The following is a 16,136-nucleotide window of genomic DNA, read 5'->3' on the forward strand; positions in this document are numbered from 1 at the left end:
TTTTATTCCAAGGTGGACTTTTATTCCAAGGTGGACTTTTATTCCAAGGTGGATTTTTATTATTCTACGCTAATGCTTGAATGTTCTGCTGCGGCTGTTTACGCAGCCCTTAATGATGCAACAAGATTGCTTCAGAAAATCCAATGTATCGTCCTAGAGCGATATTCTGTAACACTCTAGTAATACCCTAACTTACATAGTGCGATGCAGAGCTTCCGCGATGTATTCAGTCAATACTCTCGATAATTGTGTTCTCAAGACAGCATTTCCAAGAACAGCATCGTCCTATCAACAGTCTCCCGAAGGAAATCATCGCACAAGCAGGGCATCGTTGGCTGCATTAGCTCGAATACATCAGAAGGTACGTACGTTGTGATATAGGGTAATATATGCATACCCTTGAAATACTTTGCGCCCCAAGAGAGGCTAGGAAGCACTCTCAATACATTACCTGCACGGCCATGTCTCAGCCAGCGCTTCCAGAAACGCTGTGACCCGTCAATATAGGTCGCATAATGGTCTGCCACCTCTCTTCTTGACATAAATCTGCAGCATGAAGCCAGGATGCGATGGCATTGCATCGATAGTCTTCGACAAGGGTCTGCGCGGGTCGTTCTGAGATGGCTGGGTTCCTGATCGACGCGTAACAGTAGCCGAACCTCGAGCTCGAAGCCGAGCTTCAGTTGCGAATGCGGACAACGTTTCAGAGTACCATGGGCAGTCGTTGGTCAGAACCCCTGAAGCCGAGTTGTCCGCGTTGCATGAATCGATGATGAGCACCAACAAGGAAAACACTTGGAGTGCAGACATTCAGCTTGTGATCATAAGAAGGGGTGCTTCCTCCTGAGATGAATTTGCCACTCTCAGCCCACTCTGTCCTGTCTGAATCAATATATTCCTAGCTAGAAATCTCTTCCTCAATATGTCGGCAAATCGAAGCAATGCGGATCACTCCTTAGAGGGGACAGGTCAACAGGCAACGTCTACAGCCTCGACCACCAATAATGGATCTAGCGATCAAAACAACGCTGCTTCGACAAACATTAACCACACCGCTGAGCAAGTCGCTCCTTCGACAAACATCAACCAGACCGCTGAGCAGGTAAGAAGACCACCATTATCCCCTGGCGGTTAGTTGCCGTACTCCACCATGTATTCCTTCAGCTTCATGGCTGTCGGCGTCTTATATTGAATGCCATACCCCAATCTAAATGCTCGTCCATCAAACCTGCGAAATCAAACGCTGAACATATTTGCAGGCCCATACAACTTTCTCACTGGACGGAGAAGAATTCGATCTCTCAGCGGCTGAAGAGGTCACTTTCGATACAAATAGCGATTCTGGGACGAGAGGGCTCCCAGCATCACGTGAAGAAGGCGCTCACAATTAAAGGTACTGTATCCCGTTTCACAGAGAACAAAGCTTGCTGATCAGACCAGCCAGATCTCTAGACCTCCATATTCATTCACGATTGATAAACTACCACGCAGATTTCTCGAGGTTGACCAAGTCGCGTCTTGGGCTGTTACTCATCTGGATCTCTCCTACGGTCTGTTGCACTCGTGAATGGGAATATCTAGATAGTGGAAGGTATCGCTTGCTCTACGGTTCCTTCACGTCTCGACAATCGTGAGGTTGGAGAAAATGGTCTAGCAGCAAGCTACTCTTGCCCAATCAAGAGTCTTCACGTTTTAACTCTGCCGACGGGCAATCACGTGGGCCCTTGTGCCCAATCAAGCCGTCAAGACGATATGACGTGGCATTTCGACGTGGGCTTCGTCGCAACCAGTTGATAAACCGTCATTATCTCTCCCTTTCACATTGTATGTCATTTCTTCTTCAACGTCTGCCCAGCGCGTGTCTCGAAGTAAGACGATTACTTTTAGATATATATTCTTCCATTCCGCGCACTTGAGCGAGCTTCGCGATTGAGAGGTCATCTCGATACAAATTTTTCACTGCTTCAAGATGCACACCTTCAGAGCTCCTCAGGAAGTACGAAATGTCGTCAAATGCGTCATTCTACATATTAACGACTTGGTCCAAATACGTGACCGGAAAGGCCGGTGGAAACATCAGTGGGAACTGCCACTTTCGCCCACCTGGGAGCAAGATCATCCCCAATTCCACGAGTTTTACCAGGTATACCTCAAATGTTGTGTTAGTATGACATATTTGTCGCGCGCCATAAAAGCCTTCTAACCGCTCCGAAGCACCCAGCTGTCCGCTCCCTGTATGAACATCAAGGCCTCCGTCTGGAGATCACAAGCGACCCAAAGTGGCTTGTGACTACGGCCGGTCTCAAGGCAACTGGAAATCAAGTGTTGGTTATCATGAATGTTCAACTCTGTCAGTGCTACCGAGAACATGCCAGCAGAGAGAAATCAGCTCCGACCTTGCCACAGAATGCAGTTGCTCCGGCAGGCTCTTATTCCCTTCACTCTGCTCCTGCCAACGTCGAGGAACCAACCACTCGTGATGGGGGTTTCTCCGTCGACTCGAACCAAAATGACCCTGGGTTGCCATCGACGACATTGCAACAGTCGCCAGCCCCTTTTCCCATCGAAAAACTTATCGAACCACGGGTCGCGGCCATTTACCAGCCTTATGATTTGCAGGACGGCGATGTTCTTACGGTTCATGGGTCGGAGGGCGTGACATTGCAGAGCGGGAGTTTTGGTTCAATGATTGTTGAATGCAAACTAGTGAAAATCGCGGAGAATCAAGGCGATGAGAACGACCCGGCATTGACGGCCTAAGCCAGGTCCAATTCCGAAGCGGTGGGGATTAAGAATGCTAGAAATTCGTCGTCGGCTCGTCGGCTGGTAGGAATTCCGATTGGGATGGGTGAAACAAATTGTAGTTGAAGTCGACATCTTCGGCCATGTTGATCCAGAACGACCAGTCCAAGTCATCGTAAGCCATCACCGTGGCATTACTCGTTTGACCCTCTTCCGGCAATATCGTACCGTCGACCGACAATGTTTGGTCAATTCGATCGTCTACAAAGTCAGGTCAGGTGTGACTGGGCCCGGGAACGATACTCACCTTCGGGACCTAGCCTATCGAGCGGCTCCATGTTCGGTTGATCTAGACGGCGACGCTTGGTCCGGCCAATGTTGTCGCTTTCGGGCTCCTCTAAAACACTTCCACTGACTGCATGGGCGCTGAGAGTGGAAGGACTTTCTCCGGGGACTGGTGAAGCGTGGCAAGGATCGCCACCGACGCCCACACCGGAGTCCCATGATATATGCTCGTCTCTTGCCAGGCGGGACGCACCAACGACGGTTGTCTGGTTTACCGGCGTCACAGCCTCAAGGTTTTCGTTGTCGTTTATTGCGTCTCTCTGTTGCGAAGGGATGGCGGCTGGCGCCACAGCAGACGTGTTTCGAGGAGCACCGCCAGCCACTACTGGAGTGTGCCAACGCAAGGTGGCTTCGTCAACAACCGACTTCATTCTCTGAAGAATTTCTGCTCCTCTATTTTCTTTAGCATGGATTTTGATTCCTTTTTCTATTAACCGTCGAGAGAGGATGTCATGGATGTCTCGAAAGCTTTTATTCGGCAGGCCTATAGCAACAATCATCCTGTCCAGAGTCAGCGGTGTAGGAGATCCACTGGGGCTCACGTACGCTTTGACCTCTCGAGGAAGGTGGAAAACTGCGCCCGGGTCTTCGATAAAATCTGAGCAAAAGGTATATATCTTGCTGCCGGAGAGGCTTCGTCGTCGACAGTTCGCAATGATACTCCGTTTTTCCTCCTCTGCTTCGAGCTTGTCTTGAATGTGAGCACATTTTGATTCGAAAATTTGTTGGGCAAATTCTTCCGGACTACTCTTTGAAGTATACCAATTCATGAGAATACATAACAACGAGTCCGTAACCTCGTAGAGTTGTGCACTGTCTTCCACGTCCGTGTGCAGCCCGTGAACGGAAAGGGGATCATCGACCTTGACTGCATTCTGCCTTGTCTGAAGGTCCTCACGGACGGTCAAACATGAAGGATTCTCTTTCAATCGGTCGCAGAGCTCTTGAACGCTGTCGGAGAGTTTTGTGTCAACCGGAAGTTTTTCAGCAGCAGCGCGACGAGAGGTTCGGTTGCTCGGAATCACAAAGGGTTTGATACCACGCAACGCAGCTTCCGTTAATGGATCTCGATCAAGTGCCTTTTGGAACTGTTGTACAAACTAAAGCAAGTCAGATGGCTTAGTAGTGACCGGAAACCTCCCTCCTTAAGTTACCTGTTCATCTGTAAACAGTACGTTGAGAGTCCGGCTTTGCAGCTCCTCGTGCAAAAGGCGACTAGGTTCTTCCCCCATTGTTTGGGCGACCTGTGTAGCAATCCGCCAGTAGGCTCCCGGCGACAAGAAGGTCTATTTCGATCCATTTTGTCCATCTATACATTCATACACGCTAGTCCTTTTACATTCTGCCAGGTCAACACACGTCGACCTGGCAGATTGTATTGGGCCTAGCGGGACTTCACGTTGGGACCCGCCTCTTCCTGCAGATACTTGTACTATCCCAATGCAACCGCAGAGGCTACATTTCCAGCACACCCGTCACATGAAAGGTGACCTCCACGGTGAGTCTCCACTCCACCATACCATAGAACTTCCTACCTTGAAGGCCCCTGACTGATGTACGGTGACACCTCTATTTCTTCTACGATGCACAAGTGAGAGATGAGATCAAAAGAGACATTGCACATCGGGTGTCAGGGATAGCGAGATCATGAATTCCAGAGCCAGACTAATCAATGATGAACGCTCCATCTCCTCCAGACGCCCAGGAGATAAATGTTCCTTTCTCCTGCACGTCCACCCGTTGCCTGGTTGCCTTTTTTCTTCTGTTCTGTTCATTCGTTCTGTCGCTCACCCACAGCTCAACCATCATGACAGCTCCGACGAAAGATCCCGCGTGGCTTTGGAGCGTGGTCAACGTATTTGTCACCATGCTGTTTCTCGTGGCGGCTTGGACCAGTTTGGCACTGAGGCACACCCGCCCTAAGCTATTTTTTCTGAATGCCTCTTGCCAAACAGTTCTTGCCATCACGTTGGTCATTGTCATCGCTGAGAGACCACCGGAGCTTGTTAATATCAATTACATTGTTGCCCGTGTGGCCCTTTTTTCCCTCAGTTTTCTGGAAGTGAGTTCATTTCCTGGCTCCTTTTGACGACTATCTGACAGCTTAGACAGGCGGGGGAGGTATACAGTCTCATTGAATCTTCGACATTACTAGATCTGACAGTAGTCCGAGGTGTGACACTATTGTCAAGCATCATCGCTGTCAGTCTATTTGTATCGTCATTGGTCTTGGGGTGAGTGTTCCTCTTTGATGAGGTGCATGGATAGTGCTAACAAAATCGCATATACAGACAAAATACATTCACCAGCTCGCTTCTGTTCACCCTCACCATCTCGCTCTGTTGTCTTTATCGGATTGTTTGGGTAGGGAAACTATTGCGACTTACAGGGCATACTAACTCCCCCTTGTCCTACAATTTGGGTCGATCAATTGTGTCTATTATCATCAATTTTGCCGCCTTTGGGCTTGAACAGAGATTCAGTCAACAAGAGACATTGTGGCTTACAGTAAGTCGAATCTTCATAATATCGTTCTTTTGCTTACATATGAAGATTCAACTCTTGGTAAACAATACCCTCTTAGCATTGCGTGGAATTCAGCAACTCTATATCGACCACGTGGGCAACATATCGTCTGTGAGGCGATCCTCGAGCCGCGAACAGATCGTCTCCAAGGAGCACACAGGAGCTAACTCAACGGCGACATTCGCTACAATGAATGAGAGGACCGATGACCAAGATCAAGCCCCCGCCCCGTCGATATAAGCTCTCGACGATATCGAAAGGAGGCTTTGACGTGAGCTCCCACTTTTCGGAAGCCGAGTTTCGTTAACAGGGTGTCGAGGGAAATTGTTGGTGCATATGTTGATCTCCTTCGCGTGTGGGTGCTTAATTAAACCCACAATCTGGAGGCCGTGTATTATTACTTGATATTATCTATCCCTATGTTGAGGGTTTTATTCGAAGAGTCTGGTAGAATTCTGGCTTATGGACAGGGAAGCTTTGGTACATATTCTATGGCATTGTGAAGTCCATTGATGGGACATCTGTGCGTCTCTAGATCTCCTACTTTGGTTGACAGAGTTTCTCTTTATCAGAATGCACGCTCAGGGATAGAATTTGTCACCATGACCATTTTCAGTGACAGATTGGACAAGAACTCCCTTCAAGCCTCCCGCTAACCACTCTCAAACATCTCTTCCTCTCAGCATCTTGCTTTGTTTGTGGATTGTAAATAGGAAACAGTAACGCAGCAGGAGTTACTCTTTCTTTGATCTGAGGGTGTGATTTAAGACTTTCTCCTTGATCCCCGGCACTTAAATCCCGAGACCACAGCCGTCCCATCACTCAGGGTTTGAAGTTCGTTTCGGGCCTAAGATATTTGCTTTTGTCAAGGGGCAGACAGAGGTCTATGTCTCATCATATTTGCCGGATATTCTGTATTCTCAAGTCAGCGTGAACACATAAAAGACGTCGCTTGCCAGCACAACCTCCTACACTTCATCGCCCAACGTTCCCAAACAGCTCTATTTCCAGTCCAGTCGCCTTGCAGAATACCCGAGTTTGGTCATGGCCCCCGATAAAACCACGAATCAACCTTCTTACCAGCTGACTACGCTTCTATGTTTGGGTCATCGCAATACATATGAACAACAGGAGTCCTTTTTTGAATTCGATGACAGCTGTATAACTAGCTTTACAGCATGGATCTCAGAAATACAAAAGTATTTCGTTGAATGCCTTCCCATTAAAGGTTGTCTCTGTGCTCCGGATTCTCACGATCATACATGAGACAACCGTCGGCATTCCAAGCTTCGACCCTTCTGATGCAGATATCCTTCGCAGATTGTTTTTCAAAGTATTTATGGGAATGGCGAGAGATGTGGATGCAGGTGTTGAGGACCGACAACATTTGTCGCCATTCACGGGAGTGTCAGTGCCTGAATACTGATCCTTTGCCTGCCAGCATCTATGCTGGTATGGTTATCACTCTTTGTTTTCACATGGCGGTCCACCCGCAGCTCAACATACTTCTCCCTACTCATATTTGGGTGCCTGTGCGGAATGGTCGTCTGGAAACCGTGTTCATAGCGGTCGGGCTGGTAGCCAGGCAACATTATTTGTCGGTCATCATTTGGGAACACTTCATATTGTCTCGCGGCCAATCTTTGTGAATTTTTTGTGTTGTTGAGAACCCGATCAATATCCTCACACGAGGGTTGATTGTGGAAGACCGTCATGAGATCCATGAACTCTAGAGTGGTTGAATCCTGGCATATGTCTATGATTTGACCCATTAATCTTGCCCTCCACGCCTCTTCCTGACGAAAATCCTTTCCCCTCAAGTCTTTCTTGACTTGTTCTTTACATTCCCATCCCGCGTTCTTGCATTGATTACATGGCCGCTTCTTATCACACTGGTTCACTGTTAAATGTAAAACTTATTGAGACGATCAAGCGATATACCTTTCTTCTCCGTTGTCTACAAGTCTCACAGGCGCTGCTCACGTGCTTTGTTCGTCGACGCCGTGACTTTGTGAATTCCTTCATCTTACCCTTCGAAGGACTCATATTTAGTGGATTTGTCAGGCAGGAATTAACGTTAAGAATAGCTTTAGAGCAATGATAATTATGGGTTGTAGTAAATTAGGTCGGAAGAACAGGCATTGGCCTGATAAACAAGATTACTGAGCTTCACGTCCCTGTATCAAAATCTGGGCTGTATACCAGTCAGTCTTTCGACTGTCAAATTTTTCGTTACTATGGATACGCATGAATGCCAGGCCTATCCCAGAATAAACCAGGTCCTTACGCAAACGGAAAATCTATTGTGTGCATTTCTATTTAGTCCATTTCAATGTTAATAAGTTGTCGTCGTGGACATGAGCAAAGCCTAGCACGAAATGACAAGCCGCTTTCGAATCTTCCAAGAGGCGCAGCTTTGTGTCCAACTCTCGACTTCTGCAACTTCCTAGCCCCTCTAACGATATATGGACTCCCCGTTGATGTACTTAAAGAGAGTGGTTACGCCAGACTATTTACGAAGTTCACTTCCCACGCAAAGCAATCCAAAAAGCACTCTAATATAACCATCCCCAGAACCGACCATGTCTTCCGACAATATTGACTCTTATCTGAAGGCTCTTGAAGAAAATCATAACAGGGACTGGCCCGATGTGATGAAACTTCACCTTTCCCTTGTCAAAAAGGCGCTCATAGTTTATGCTGCGAACCAAACGGACCAGAATCGAGAGGATTTGAAACTCGCTATCAATTGCGCACTTGATGTGGAAAACATCGATAAGTCTATAAAAGGCTTGAAATATCTCCCCTCTCGGACAAAAAGCTTCCTAACAACATAAAAGGACTATTAGAAGACGTACGCAAGAGGTCGAATAAATAGATTTCTCTCGAACCACACGACACGCGATTGCGAAGCTATACTAAACCTACCAAGTCATTCTTTCCTTTTCGTTAGACGATCTCTCCGACTATTTTCGATCATTCTAAGAGACAAGCGTCACGTTGCGGAGTTCGCACCACTATGAGGCTTTTTTGGTTGTACAGGGGACTCTGCAATGCGGACAAACAGGCCTTCAACAGGCACCTGATCGCCAAGGGGCGACTACAAAGATCCCGGGGTTTGACGCACATGAGACTATGCAGAGCATCGATTCGTCTCTTGACCCTAGGCCGAAGAGAAGACCATCAAATGCAGCCCATCGTTGAGCAGACCGACAAAAAGATGTACAAGATACTCTAAGATCATTATCAGGTCCCACGCAAGAACTGTTCAAGGCTGTTAACTATCAAGCGTTCCTGGGAACGATGATCCGGTGTCTGGATAATAAGGACCTGGAACGGTTGCGCTCTACTGCGGCGAAGCAGAAATGGGTTCTTATAATTGAGCACGGTTATGGTTGATGTAGACACCCTCGCTTAAACAGGTGTAGGTGGACCTAGGCGAATGCACTCAATCATGGAGTATTTAAGACTGGCTGATGGATAGAAACTGTGCCACAGAAGCCGGGGGATTATGTCGCTGAGGATACTGTACCTAATCATGATGACCGCAGTAAGTAGCAGAAGAGATCTTCCGGTCTTCCTTGGCACTGACGGCACCGTGCCTTCTCCTTGTTGCTGGTCAATGCTACAGTTACTGATTCGAACTGCAACCACATACTGAAATGGTAGCCACAAAATTACAAAGTCGAACATGGAATTTATGGCGCCGGCATCAAAGTTTTCGTATCTAGCCTCCTTGCTGGTGAAAGAACTTGCAAAAGACTGGAAGTCAGAGATATTTCCATTTCTCCTTAAACAGCAACAGGACCGTGTGTCTCATGAGGTCTTCCAGCTAAGCGTGATGACTAGGAGCTGATCTACCAGAATAAAGATCTTTCCTCGTCTCGTATCTTTTGCCCGACTTCCTCTCTCTCCTACACCTGCCTACTGAAGTCTACTCTCACAAGACACCGTACTTTCACTCCTTTCCCTCCACCACGGAACGGGTTACTCCAAAACGAGGTTCGGTTTTCTCTCTGATTTACTTGAAGTGCAATTAATCTTCGAAAAAGCCCATGGCGACAACTCCAGAGCCTGGTGAACCCGCGACACAGATCCAGGTAGGGCGTGAACTACAATCTCTCATTTTCAAGGCTGACTGAGTGCCAGTCGCCCCGAGATTCAGCAATTGCCAGCCCAGGGTTTGAATTTTTCCGACATGTCCAAGTTGGCAATTGCTAAGAAACACGCAGGTGGGCTTCTAGCACCTGTTCAGTGCACTCGGAAGACCTGGAGTATTGGCGGTTAGGGAACCGTCTATATGGACGTGGTAGATGTCCTTGCCTCTTCAACTCTTCAATATTGCTCAAACGAAGCAGGCTTCCCGTTTCCGGCTGATGACAGGGCACGAGAAGATCACGACGCCCGTCATGCCGTCTTCAAGAAAGCTCTGAAGGATCGGAGCTTCTGTGCGCCCGTCCGTCTGGAAGGTGCTGACGTGCTTGAATTGTATACCAGAACTGGCATATTGGCCATGGAAATTGCGGACAAAAATCCGGCTTGTTCAGTGATCGGCGTTGATGAGAGCCAAATGCCTGAAGCGTGGGTACCACCCAACCTCCAGTTCGAGGTCTGCAATCTCGAAGATAATGATGACTGGACATGGAGACAAAGGAGGTTTCGATTTATCATCATACGTCAACATGGAGTGTTTGTAAAAGACTTGCCGGGTCTAATACGTCGATGTTCTGAGTAAGTCGGAGGGAATAGTCTTCGAGGCGAGATGAGGCATGGGGTTTAACAGTTGACAGAATTCTCGAAGACGGAGGCTGGATAGAATTTCAACTTTTGACCTTAGGTCACTATTCGCAATCTGAACAACAAGCTCCAATGGGCAAGAAAAGCAAAATTCAGGACATACATGGTTATCTATCACACGGACTGGCCGCGCTCGGACGACAGCTGGATATACACGACAAGCTTCCTCGAATACTCGAGGAGAACAGTTTCCACAATCTCGAGCACCGAGGATTTCCTGTACCTCTTGGACGGTGGCCAAAGGACGAGGAATTGGTACTTGTATCCGTTGAGGAAAATCGAAAAGACGGCTGATATCATCACACAGAAAGATCTAGGTCACCTGTGGTTGGATGTTCTTTACTGGGAACTCGAGGCATTGATGCTCCTACCATTGAGCGTGGGTCTAAAGTGGGATTACCACCTTATTCAATTGTTTCTCGCGGACCTTCGGAATGAGTTAACACAATGCGAAGGATTGAAAATGTTGACCGAAGTGTACGTCTACCCTGTATACGTCGTTACTCTCGGCACTAACATGGCAACAGTCATGTTGTCTACGCACAGAAAGTATGTGAAGGTAGAACCACATAAATTTGGTGTACATTGAAGGGGTAAAATTCCCGAGGCATGCATTTTCTGGACTTCCTTCTCGTTTCTTATGAGGTCGCCCGGAAAGGTGAAACCTCGATGACCAATTTTGTAAAGTCTTCTATGTCTATTCGGCTACATAGCGTTATTGTGTTAAACCCTACTCTGTCATTCTGTAAGAGAGTCTTAAAGGCAGTCATTTCACAAACACATTGGGTGTGGCTCGATGATCTCCTTCACGAATATCATGTTCGATGAAGATGGGAATCATATACCCAAGATTAGCATTATCTCCGTGCGTGATAGGCTGCCTTCAGTCCCATGCTCTTCACGAATGGGTATACTTTCTCTTTTAGAGTCCGCTGGTGATTCGACCATTACTATTATTTGAACCATTGACGACCCATGATCAACGTGCGTAAGCCCAAGATAACGCAGACGCGCGGGTTGCACTTGAACCGCTGATTTCTACACCATGGAGATGACGAGAACTGATATCCCCGGTCGCCGGGTAGCTTTGATACCCCTGCCCTTATTTAATGAGTCGACAATTCCCACTTTGACAGTATAGCATAGTCCTCTCCTTCCGCGTTGCCTACCACTTTCCACTCATCTCCTTCACCGCTTGATCATGGGAGTGACTAAACAGCTCGACATAGTGTTATTCGGTGACACAGCGGTGGGAAAGACGGCTCTTGTTCAGCAGGTGAGATTGCCACCACCGCAGAAGCAAATTGTCTAACTTCGCAAACAGTTCGTGATGGGGGAATTTCTAGCAGATCATATACCTACCGTCACCACTGATCATTATCAGATACAAAAGATTCATGATTCTGATGTGATCGACGTGCATATCTATGACACTCACAATCCAACCTCCCGGAGAGCCAATGCAATAATAGGCGTTTTCAGCATCGCTTCAAGAGATTCCTTCCAAAAGCTTTGTGCGTTCTCGGAATACTTTCGACATATTCGAGAACATGGGGCGGTGGTGTGCTTAGTTGGGACTCATGCGGATGTCCAGCCAGCTCAAGTTTCGGATAAGGAAATTTGCAAGATGGCTCGCCATGTTGGAACGCGGGCTTTTCCGATTTGCGTCCGGACTTCCAAAGAAGCTTTGAAGCCGTGGAATTTTCTCTTGGACCAGTATGTAAAGCCCATCTCGGAACGAGCCATTCCAACAGTCGAACCACCGGGAACACCCACCACGCCAAAAAACACCATGATTACGCCTACCTGTAAAGTATGGGCAAAATGGACGGGTTCACTTAGGAGTTGTCTCGGTAGACGGAAAAAGAGAAGCGGGATTTGGTTCTGATCGGACTGGAGGAGTTGGAATCGTATTGGATCATGGATGGGTCGGATACTGTAGTCAGGCCAAATCATCGTTTCTTCACCGAGCACAAGCCTGGTTTGATCGCTTAGAAAAGGGCCAAATAATCTTGTGAAACTTGTCAAATTTCGTGACTCGAGTGTGGGTGGTCACCCTCGTAGGCATGCTGTCAATTCTGCCTCGTTCTCAGGCTTTAGGGGCTGACCAAGTCATTCCAGCCATTCTGCCTAACTGACCGGCATCAACCCAATGCACCACTTTGACCCGCCTTCGCCCAAGTTGAAAATGTCGGCCTCCCTGCCTTCGCTGGCCACCACGTATTCAATGTAGGTGCGACTCATTCTGAGGCTGGGTTTGCCTGAACAACATCAAATGTCTGCCTGATATTTGCCTTTCGGTTCGCGAACTCTTGCCAGAAGATGTATAAGGCACAGTTCCACCGCTCATGGAATCCAGGCAGACCACCGGCGAAGCGTTGATCCGTTCACCTACCTGGCCTTTGACTGTCGAAGTGTACTCTGTACGCTGAACTTTATAAACATGACGAAAAAGTTATCAAGCAACTGTTCCAAGGAGAAAAGCTCCCTGCGGTACCGCCCTCATATTCGTCATTGCAATCTGAATAAAATCTAACTTTGCTGGTATCACAGGAATTCTCATGTCGCCCGAATGTCATCGCAACTCGAAACAACACCTATCTTACCGGACCAGCTCGTAGATGAAGTGAAAGGAATCTACAAGGACATCGTCAGTTTCAACAATCAGTGTGACGAGATACGCAAACAACTGTCCCAAACTACGGACGGGTTCTCCGACGAGCAGTTGCAGGCATTGACCAACCTACACGGAACCCTATTGCACAAGCACTATGACTTTCTCATGGCCAGTCAACATCCCGTAGCTTCAGCTGCACTTCGAAGACTCCCAACAAAACACGATATGCTCGAGCGGATGTGGACGCACAGTATTCACTCTTGTCTGGAGTTACTCCGTCGTCTACTGCCCCGCTCGATCGAGCATATGATCAGCTTTATCTACCTAACCTATCCGATGATGGGCTTGTTGATAGAGTTAGCGCCGGTGTTTTGTGAGCCATTGATACGATGTTTAGGAGACCTTGCACGATACCGAATGGCCATTGAAGAATACGATATGCAGGATAGAGAGAACTGGTCAAGTGCTGCTCGCATGTGGTATCATCGAGCGGCCGATCTCTCTCCAACGGAAGGTCGCATCCAGCATCACTTGGCCGTTTTGGCGAAGCCCAATGTTGTTCGCCAGCTGTTTTACTACACCAAGGCGCTCGTCAGCGATGACCCTTTCGTGGAGGCTCGAGGATCAATTATGTATTTGTTCTCTCCGTTTCTGAAGAAGTATGAGGCGACAAGTCAGAAGCATCTCAGGGTGGAAACCAGTCTGGTCACCGCCGCAGGCGTTCTCTTCACCCGTGATTACGTTTCTGCTTATTGCATGCACATTGATCGATACTTATTGGAGTTAAGCGGGACTATCGACCGAGCGGGATCCAGTTTTAAAAGTCAAGGAGCGGAGATGGCATCATCCTTGATTGCTATGATGTTGGACTTTGGATCCGATGAGAACTTCCTCTGGAAGGCTCTCTGCGAGAATTCAAAAGAAACTAAGAAAGACCAAGTCGAGGAAGCATCAACATCCTTCTCCGGCTTAAACAATCTCGAGCATTCTGCAACTGCGGGTGAGCGACATCGGAGGTTCTGGCAACAAGATAAGCCGGCTGATGCACGAGACTTTCTTCAGTCTGCCCCCCCAGCTGGCAGCCGACCTGGGAAGTTTTCTTCATCGAATGAAGTCACATCTTACGTTCTCCCTGTTTGGCATAAATGTGTCTCTATTGTTGCAGCCAAGCGCGGAGCTCGAAATACTGCTCCGTTCCTACATTATACTTTGGCGTTTCTATGGGGTCTGTCGTACGTTCCGGAGACTCTTATTTACATTGAGAACTTTGTTCCATGGGAAGAAATAGTTCGGTCGTTGAACGCAATCAGCAGATCTGGTGTGAGTGATGAAGAAGTCGAGTCTCCCTCGTTCCCGCAGCACCAGTCGGGTACTGGCCGTCAACTTCCAGAAGACTTCTTGATGCGCGGATTCAAATGGTCTTGCCGACATTATTATCCACCACAATTTTTCGAGGGACAGGTCACAGATGTGGACGACCGTACACTGGAGCTTCCGAGTCATGTAGCGCCTCGTGCAGCGAGGTGTCTTTGGCTGGGGGTAAGACTTGCTACGGTAAGGAAGATCCATCGTAGATCGTCAGGAACTCGCTAATTCGGGCTTTAGTTAGATCGCTACATCACCTATGACTTCGAGGAGAAACAGTTTTCTGTCTTGCCTTTACTGGTGATGTGCCGCCAGTCTGACGTTATGGATGAAGATTGAATTGGGGTGTCGTTCTACGCATACAGTGGCGCAATTGGTACAGTACTAAGCGGGAGGATGGGCCAACTTCACCAACATCTCCTTCATCTCCTTTCTCGGCAAAATTGACTTTCCGTACGGTGAATCACGGCAGCATAGAGTCTGAAGTTCCATGCTGAACATATGAAATGAGCATTCTATGGGATGAAGATGGGAACCATATGTTCAAGATTAGCAATCTGCTAAAACGTCTTATTAGGTTTCCATGGGGAACAGTGGCTCGTGAGCTCCGAGATACAAGACTCAAGAGTAGAACAAGTAATAGGAATACCTCTCTGAGAATTGCCCCAGGAGCCTAGCGTCTCCTGCCTTGGAGATTGCCCCCAGATGGCACGGAGTATCCGTACAGTGAAACCCCAGCCAGGCCTGTCGTGATGGCGGCGCAGGGCGCAGTCTCCACTGAGAAGCTCACGGCTAGCTGTGTTTCTGGCATCCCCCTCATGAGGCTGCGCATTTCAGCTTTGGATATATTGCGTTCGTCGAGCTCTCTACCCATCCCTGCTTTGCAACTCCGAGAGGACAACGCCGTTGCCGGGACAGTTCCTGACTCCAGTACTCTTGACAACGCTCGACTGCTTCTTGAATGCTTCTTGAATGCTTCCCCCCTCGTTGAAGCACTGTTCGTTCTTTCTATACAGCTGGTTTCTTCAACTCCCCCTCACAACTCTTAATCTCTCCAGATGACATCGAAAGCAATGTCTCCTCTATCGAAATCTGTGCGATGTCCAAATGCCTGCAGACTCTGCAGAAAGGGCAGAAAAAGGGTATGGTCTACACTTTGTCATTGAAAGAAAACATTCACAGCTTTTCAACAGTGTGATGGAAAGGAACCTTGCGGAAATTGTAAAAGAAGCCAAAGACATACGGAATGCACTTATGATAAAACTAAAGTGAGTTCTTGAACTCCTTTCCCCGGGACAGCCACAGAACTGACGAGAGAATGGACCCCGATTATGCTTGAGGCGTTATCCGTTGGCGAACACCGGGCCCTTGTAGACTCGAAGCTGAACAATCTCCTTCTTAAGTATCGAACGGTGCAGCAGTATCTTGGGATTGGTCGAATAAATGCCGCTTGGGTCACTTTGGCATCTGTCATTCGCGAGGCCGAGCTTCTCATCGCAGGTGAGTGTTTGGTTAATACTGGGATTTCACCTGACTAAGGAGGGAAGATTACGGAAGCTCAGATGACTTTCGCCAGCTTTGGTGGATGCTCCGAGGCACCGATGCGAAAATCAGTTTGGTGTCCCTTCGTCGACCGTATTTTCCGGAGAATGCAGAGGTAGCAAGGCCAGTACTGTCTAGGGCGCAGCCAAGCGAGCGCGAACTCTGTCGCATTCACATGGATATGTCTGCTGTTGTACTCGAT

General features: G+C 48.0%; 7 protein-coding genes across 9 annotated transcripts; 6 read left to right on the forward strand and 1 right to left on the reverse strand.

Annotated features, from left to right (window-relative positions):
• Positions 1–922: 922 nt before the first annotated feature.
• On the forward strand, positions 923–1,391 carry PV06_11239 (uncharacterized protein; the record flags this gene model as incomplete). The annotated part of the gene is made up of 2 exons (XM_016412880.1): positions 923–1,102; positions 1,260–1,391. The coding sequence occupies 2 exons, from the start codon at positions 923–925 to the stop codon at positions 1,389–1,391; spliced, it is 312 nt and encodes a 103-aa protein (XP_016256744.1).
• A 506-nt stretch (positions 1,392–1,897) lies between these two features.
• On the reverse strand, positions 1,898–4,341 carry PV06_11240 (the record flags this gene model as incomplete). 2 transcript variants are annotated; one of them, XM_016412881.1, is made up of 4 exons in its annotated part: positions 1,898–3,003; positions 3,050–3,588; positions 3,634–4,187; positions 4,242–4,341. In XM_016412881.1, 4 exons carry the CDS (start codon positions 4,317–4,319, stop codon positions 2,798–2,800), a joined length of 1,377 nt encoding a protein of 458 aa, XP_016256745.1. In that variant the 3' UTR covers positions 1,898–2,797. The 2 variants fall into 2 exon arrangements, with proteins under 2 accessions (XP_016256745.1, XP_016256746.1); XM_016412882.1 differs by having other exon boundaries at positions 1,898–3,588; positions 4,242–4,319.
• PV06_11241 (uncharacterized protein) lies at positions 1,970–2,760 on the forward strand (the record flags this gene model as incomplete). The annotated part of the gene is made up of 2 exons (XM_016412883.1): positions 1,970–2,161; positions 2,215–2,760. The coding sequence occupies 2 exons, from the start codon at positions 1,970–1,972 to the stop codon at positions 2,758–2,760; spliced, it is 738 nt and encodes a 245-aa protein (XP_016256747.1).
• Positions 4,342–4,894: 553 nt separating the features above from the next.
• Positions 4,895–5,853, forward strand: PV06_11242 (uncharacterized protein; the record flags this gene model as incomplete). Its single annotated transcript, XM_016412884.1, has 4 exons — positions 4,895–5,149; positions 5,200–5,321; positions 5,379–5,595; positions 5,641–5,853. 4 exons carry the CDS (start codon positions 4,895–4,897, stop codon positions 5,851–5,853), a joined length of 807 nt encoding a protein of 268 aa, XP_016256748.1.
• Positions 5,854–9,668: 3,815 nt separating this feature from the next.
• Positions 9,669–10,983, forward strand: PV06_11243 (uncharacterized protein; the record flags this gene model as incomplete). The annotated part of the gene is made up of 7 exons (XM_016412885.1): positions 9,669–9,713; positions 9,763–9,794; positions 9,846–9,922; positions 9,972–10,344; positions 10,404–10,665; positions 10,718–10,887; positions 10,938–10,983. The coding sequence occupies 7 exons, from the start codon at positions 9,669–9,671 to the stop codon at positions 10,981–10,983; spliced, it is 1,005 nt and encodes a 334-aa protein (XP_016256749.1).
• Positions 10,984–11,467: 484 nt separating this feature from the next.
• Positions 11,468–12,439, forward strand: PV06_11244 (uncharacterized protein). The gene is made up of 2 exons (XM_016412886.1): positions 11,468–11,686; positions 11,735–12,439. Exons 1-2 carry the CDS (start codon positions 11,612–11,614, stop codon positions 12,296–12,298), a joined length of 639 nt encoding a protein of 212 aa, XP_016256750.1. The 5' UTR covers positions 11,468–11,611; the 3' UTR covers positions 12,299–12,439.
• Positions 12,440–12,583: 144 nt separating this feature from the next.
• On the forward strand, positions 12,584–15,080 carry PV06_11245. 2 transcript variants are annotated; one of them, XM_016412887.1, is made up of 3 exons: positions 12,584–12,903; positions 12,964–14,581; positions 14,633–15,080. In XM_016412887.1, exons 1-3 carry the CDS (start codon positions 12,854–12,856, stop codon positions 14,729–14,731), a joined length of 1,767 nt encoding a protein of 588 aa, XP_016256751.1. In that variant the 5' UTR covers positions 12,584–12,853; the 3' UTR covers positions 14,732–15,080. The 2 variants fall into 2 exon arrangements, with proteins under 2 accessions (XP_016256751.1, XP_016256752.1); XM_016412888.1 differs by having other exon boundaries at positions 12,584–14,581.
• The last annotated feature ends 1,056 nt before the right edge of the window (positions 15,081–16,136 follow it).

Source organism: Exophiala oligosperma, assembly GCF_000835515.1.
Source record: "Exophiala oligosperma strain CBS 72588 unplaced genomic scaffold supercont1.23, whole genome shotgun sequence".
In the NCBI taxonomy this organism is placed as follows: domain Eukaryota; kingdom Fungi; phylum Ascomycota; class Eurotiomycetes; order Chaetothyriales; family Herpotrichiellaceae; genus Exophiala; species Exophiala oligosperma.

Bases quoted from the DNA above. Each gene is read 5' to 3' on its own strand.
- PV06_11244 (XM_016412886.1), top strand. From the start codon at position 11,612: ATGGGAGTGACTAAACAGCTCGACATAGTGTTATTCGGTGACACAGCG. The intron at 11,687-11,734 runs GTGAGATTGCCA...CTTCGCAAACAG, and splicing joins AGACGGCTCTTGTTCAGCAG to TTCGTGATGGGGGAATTTCT.
- PV06_11245 (XM_016412887.1), top strand. From the start codon at position 12,854: ATGACGAAAAAGTTATCAAGCAACTGTTCCAAGGAGAAAAGCTCCCTG. The intron at 12,904-12,963 runs GTACCGCCCTCA...CTGGTATCACAG, and splicing joins AAGGAGAAAAGCTCCCTGCG to GAATTCTCATGTCGCCCGAA. The intron at 14,582-14,632 runs GTAAGGAAGATC...TTCGGGCTTTAG, and splicing joins TGGGGGTAAGACTTGCTACG to TTAGATCGCTACATCACCTA.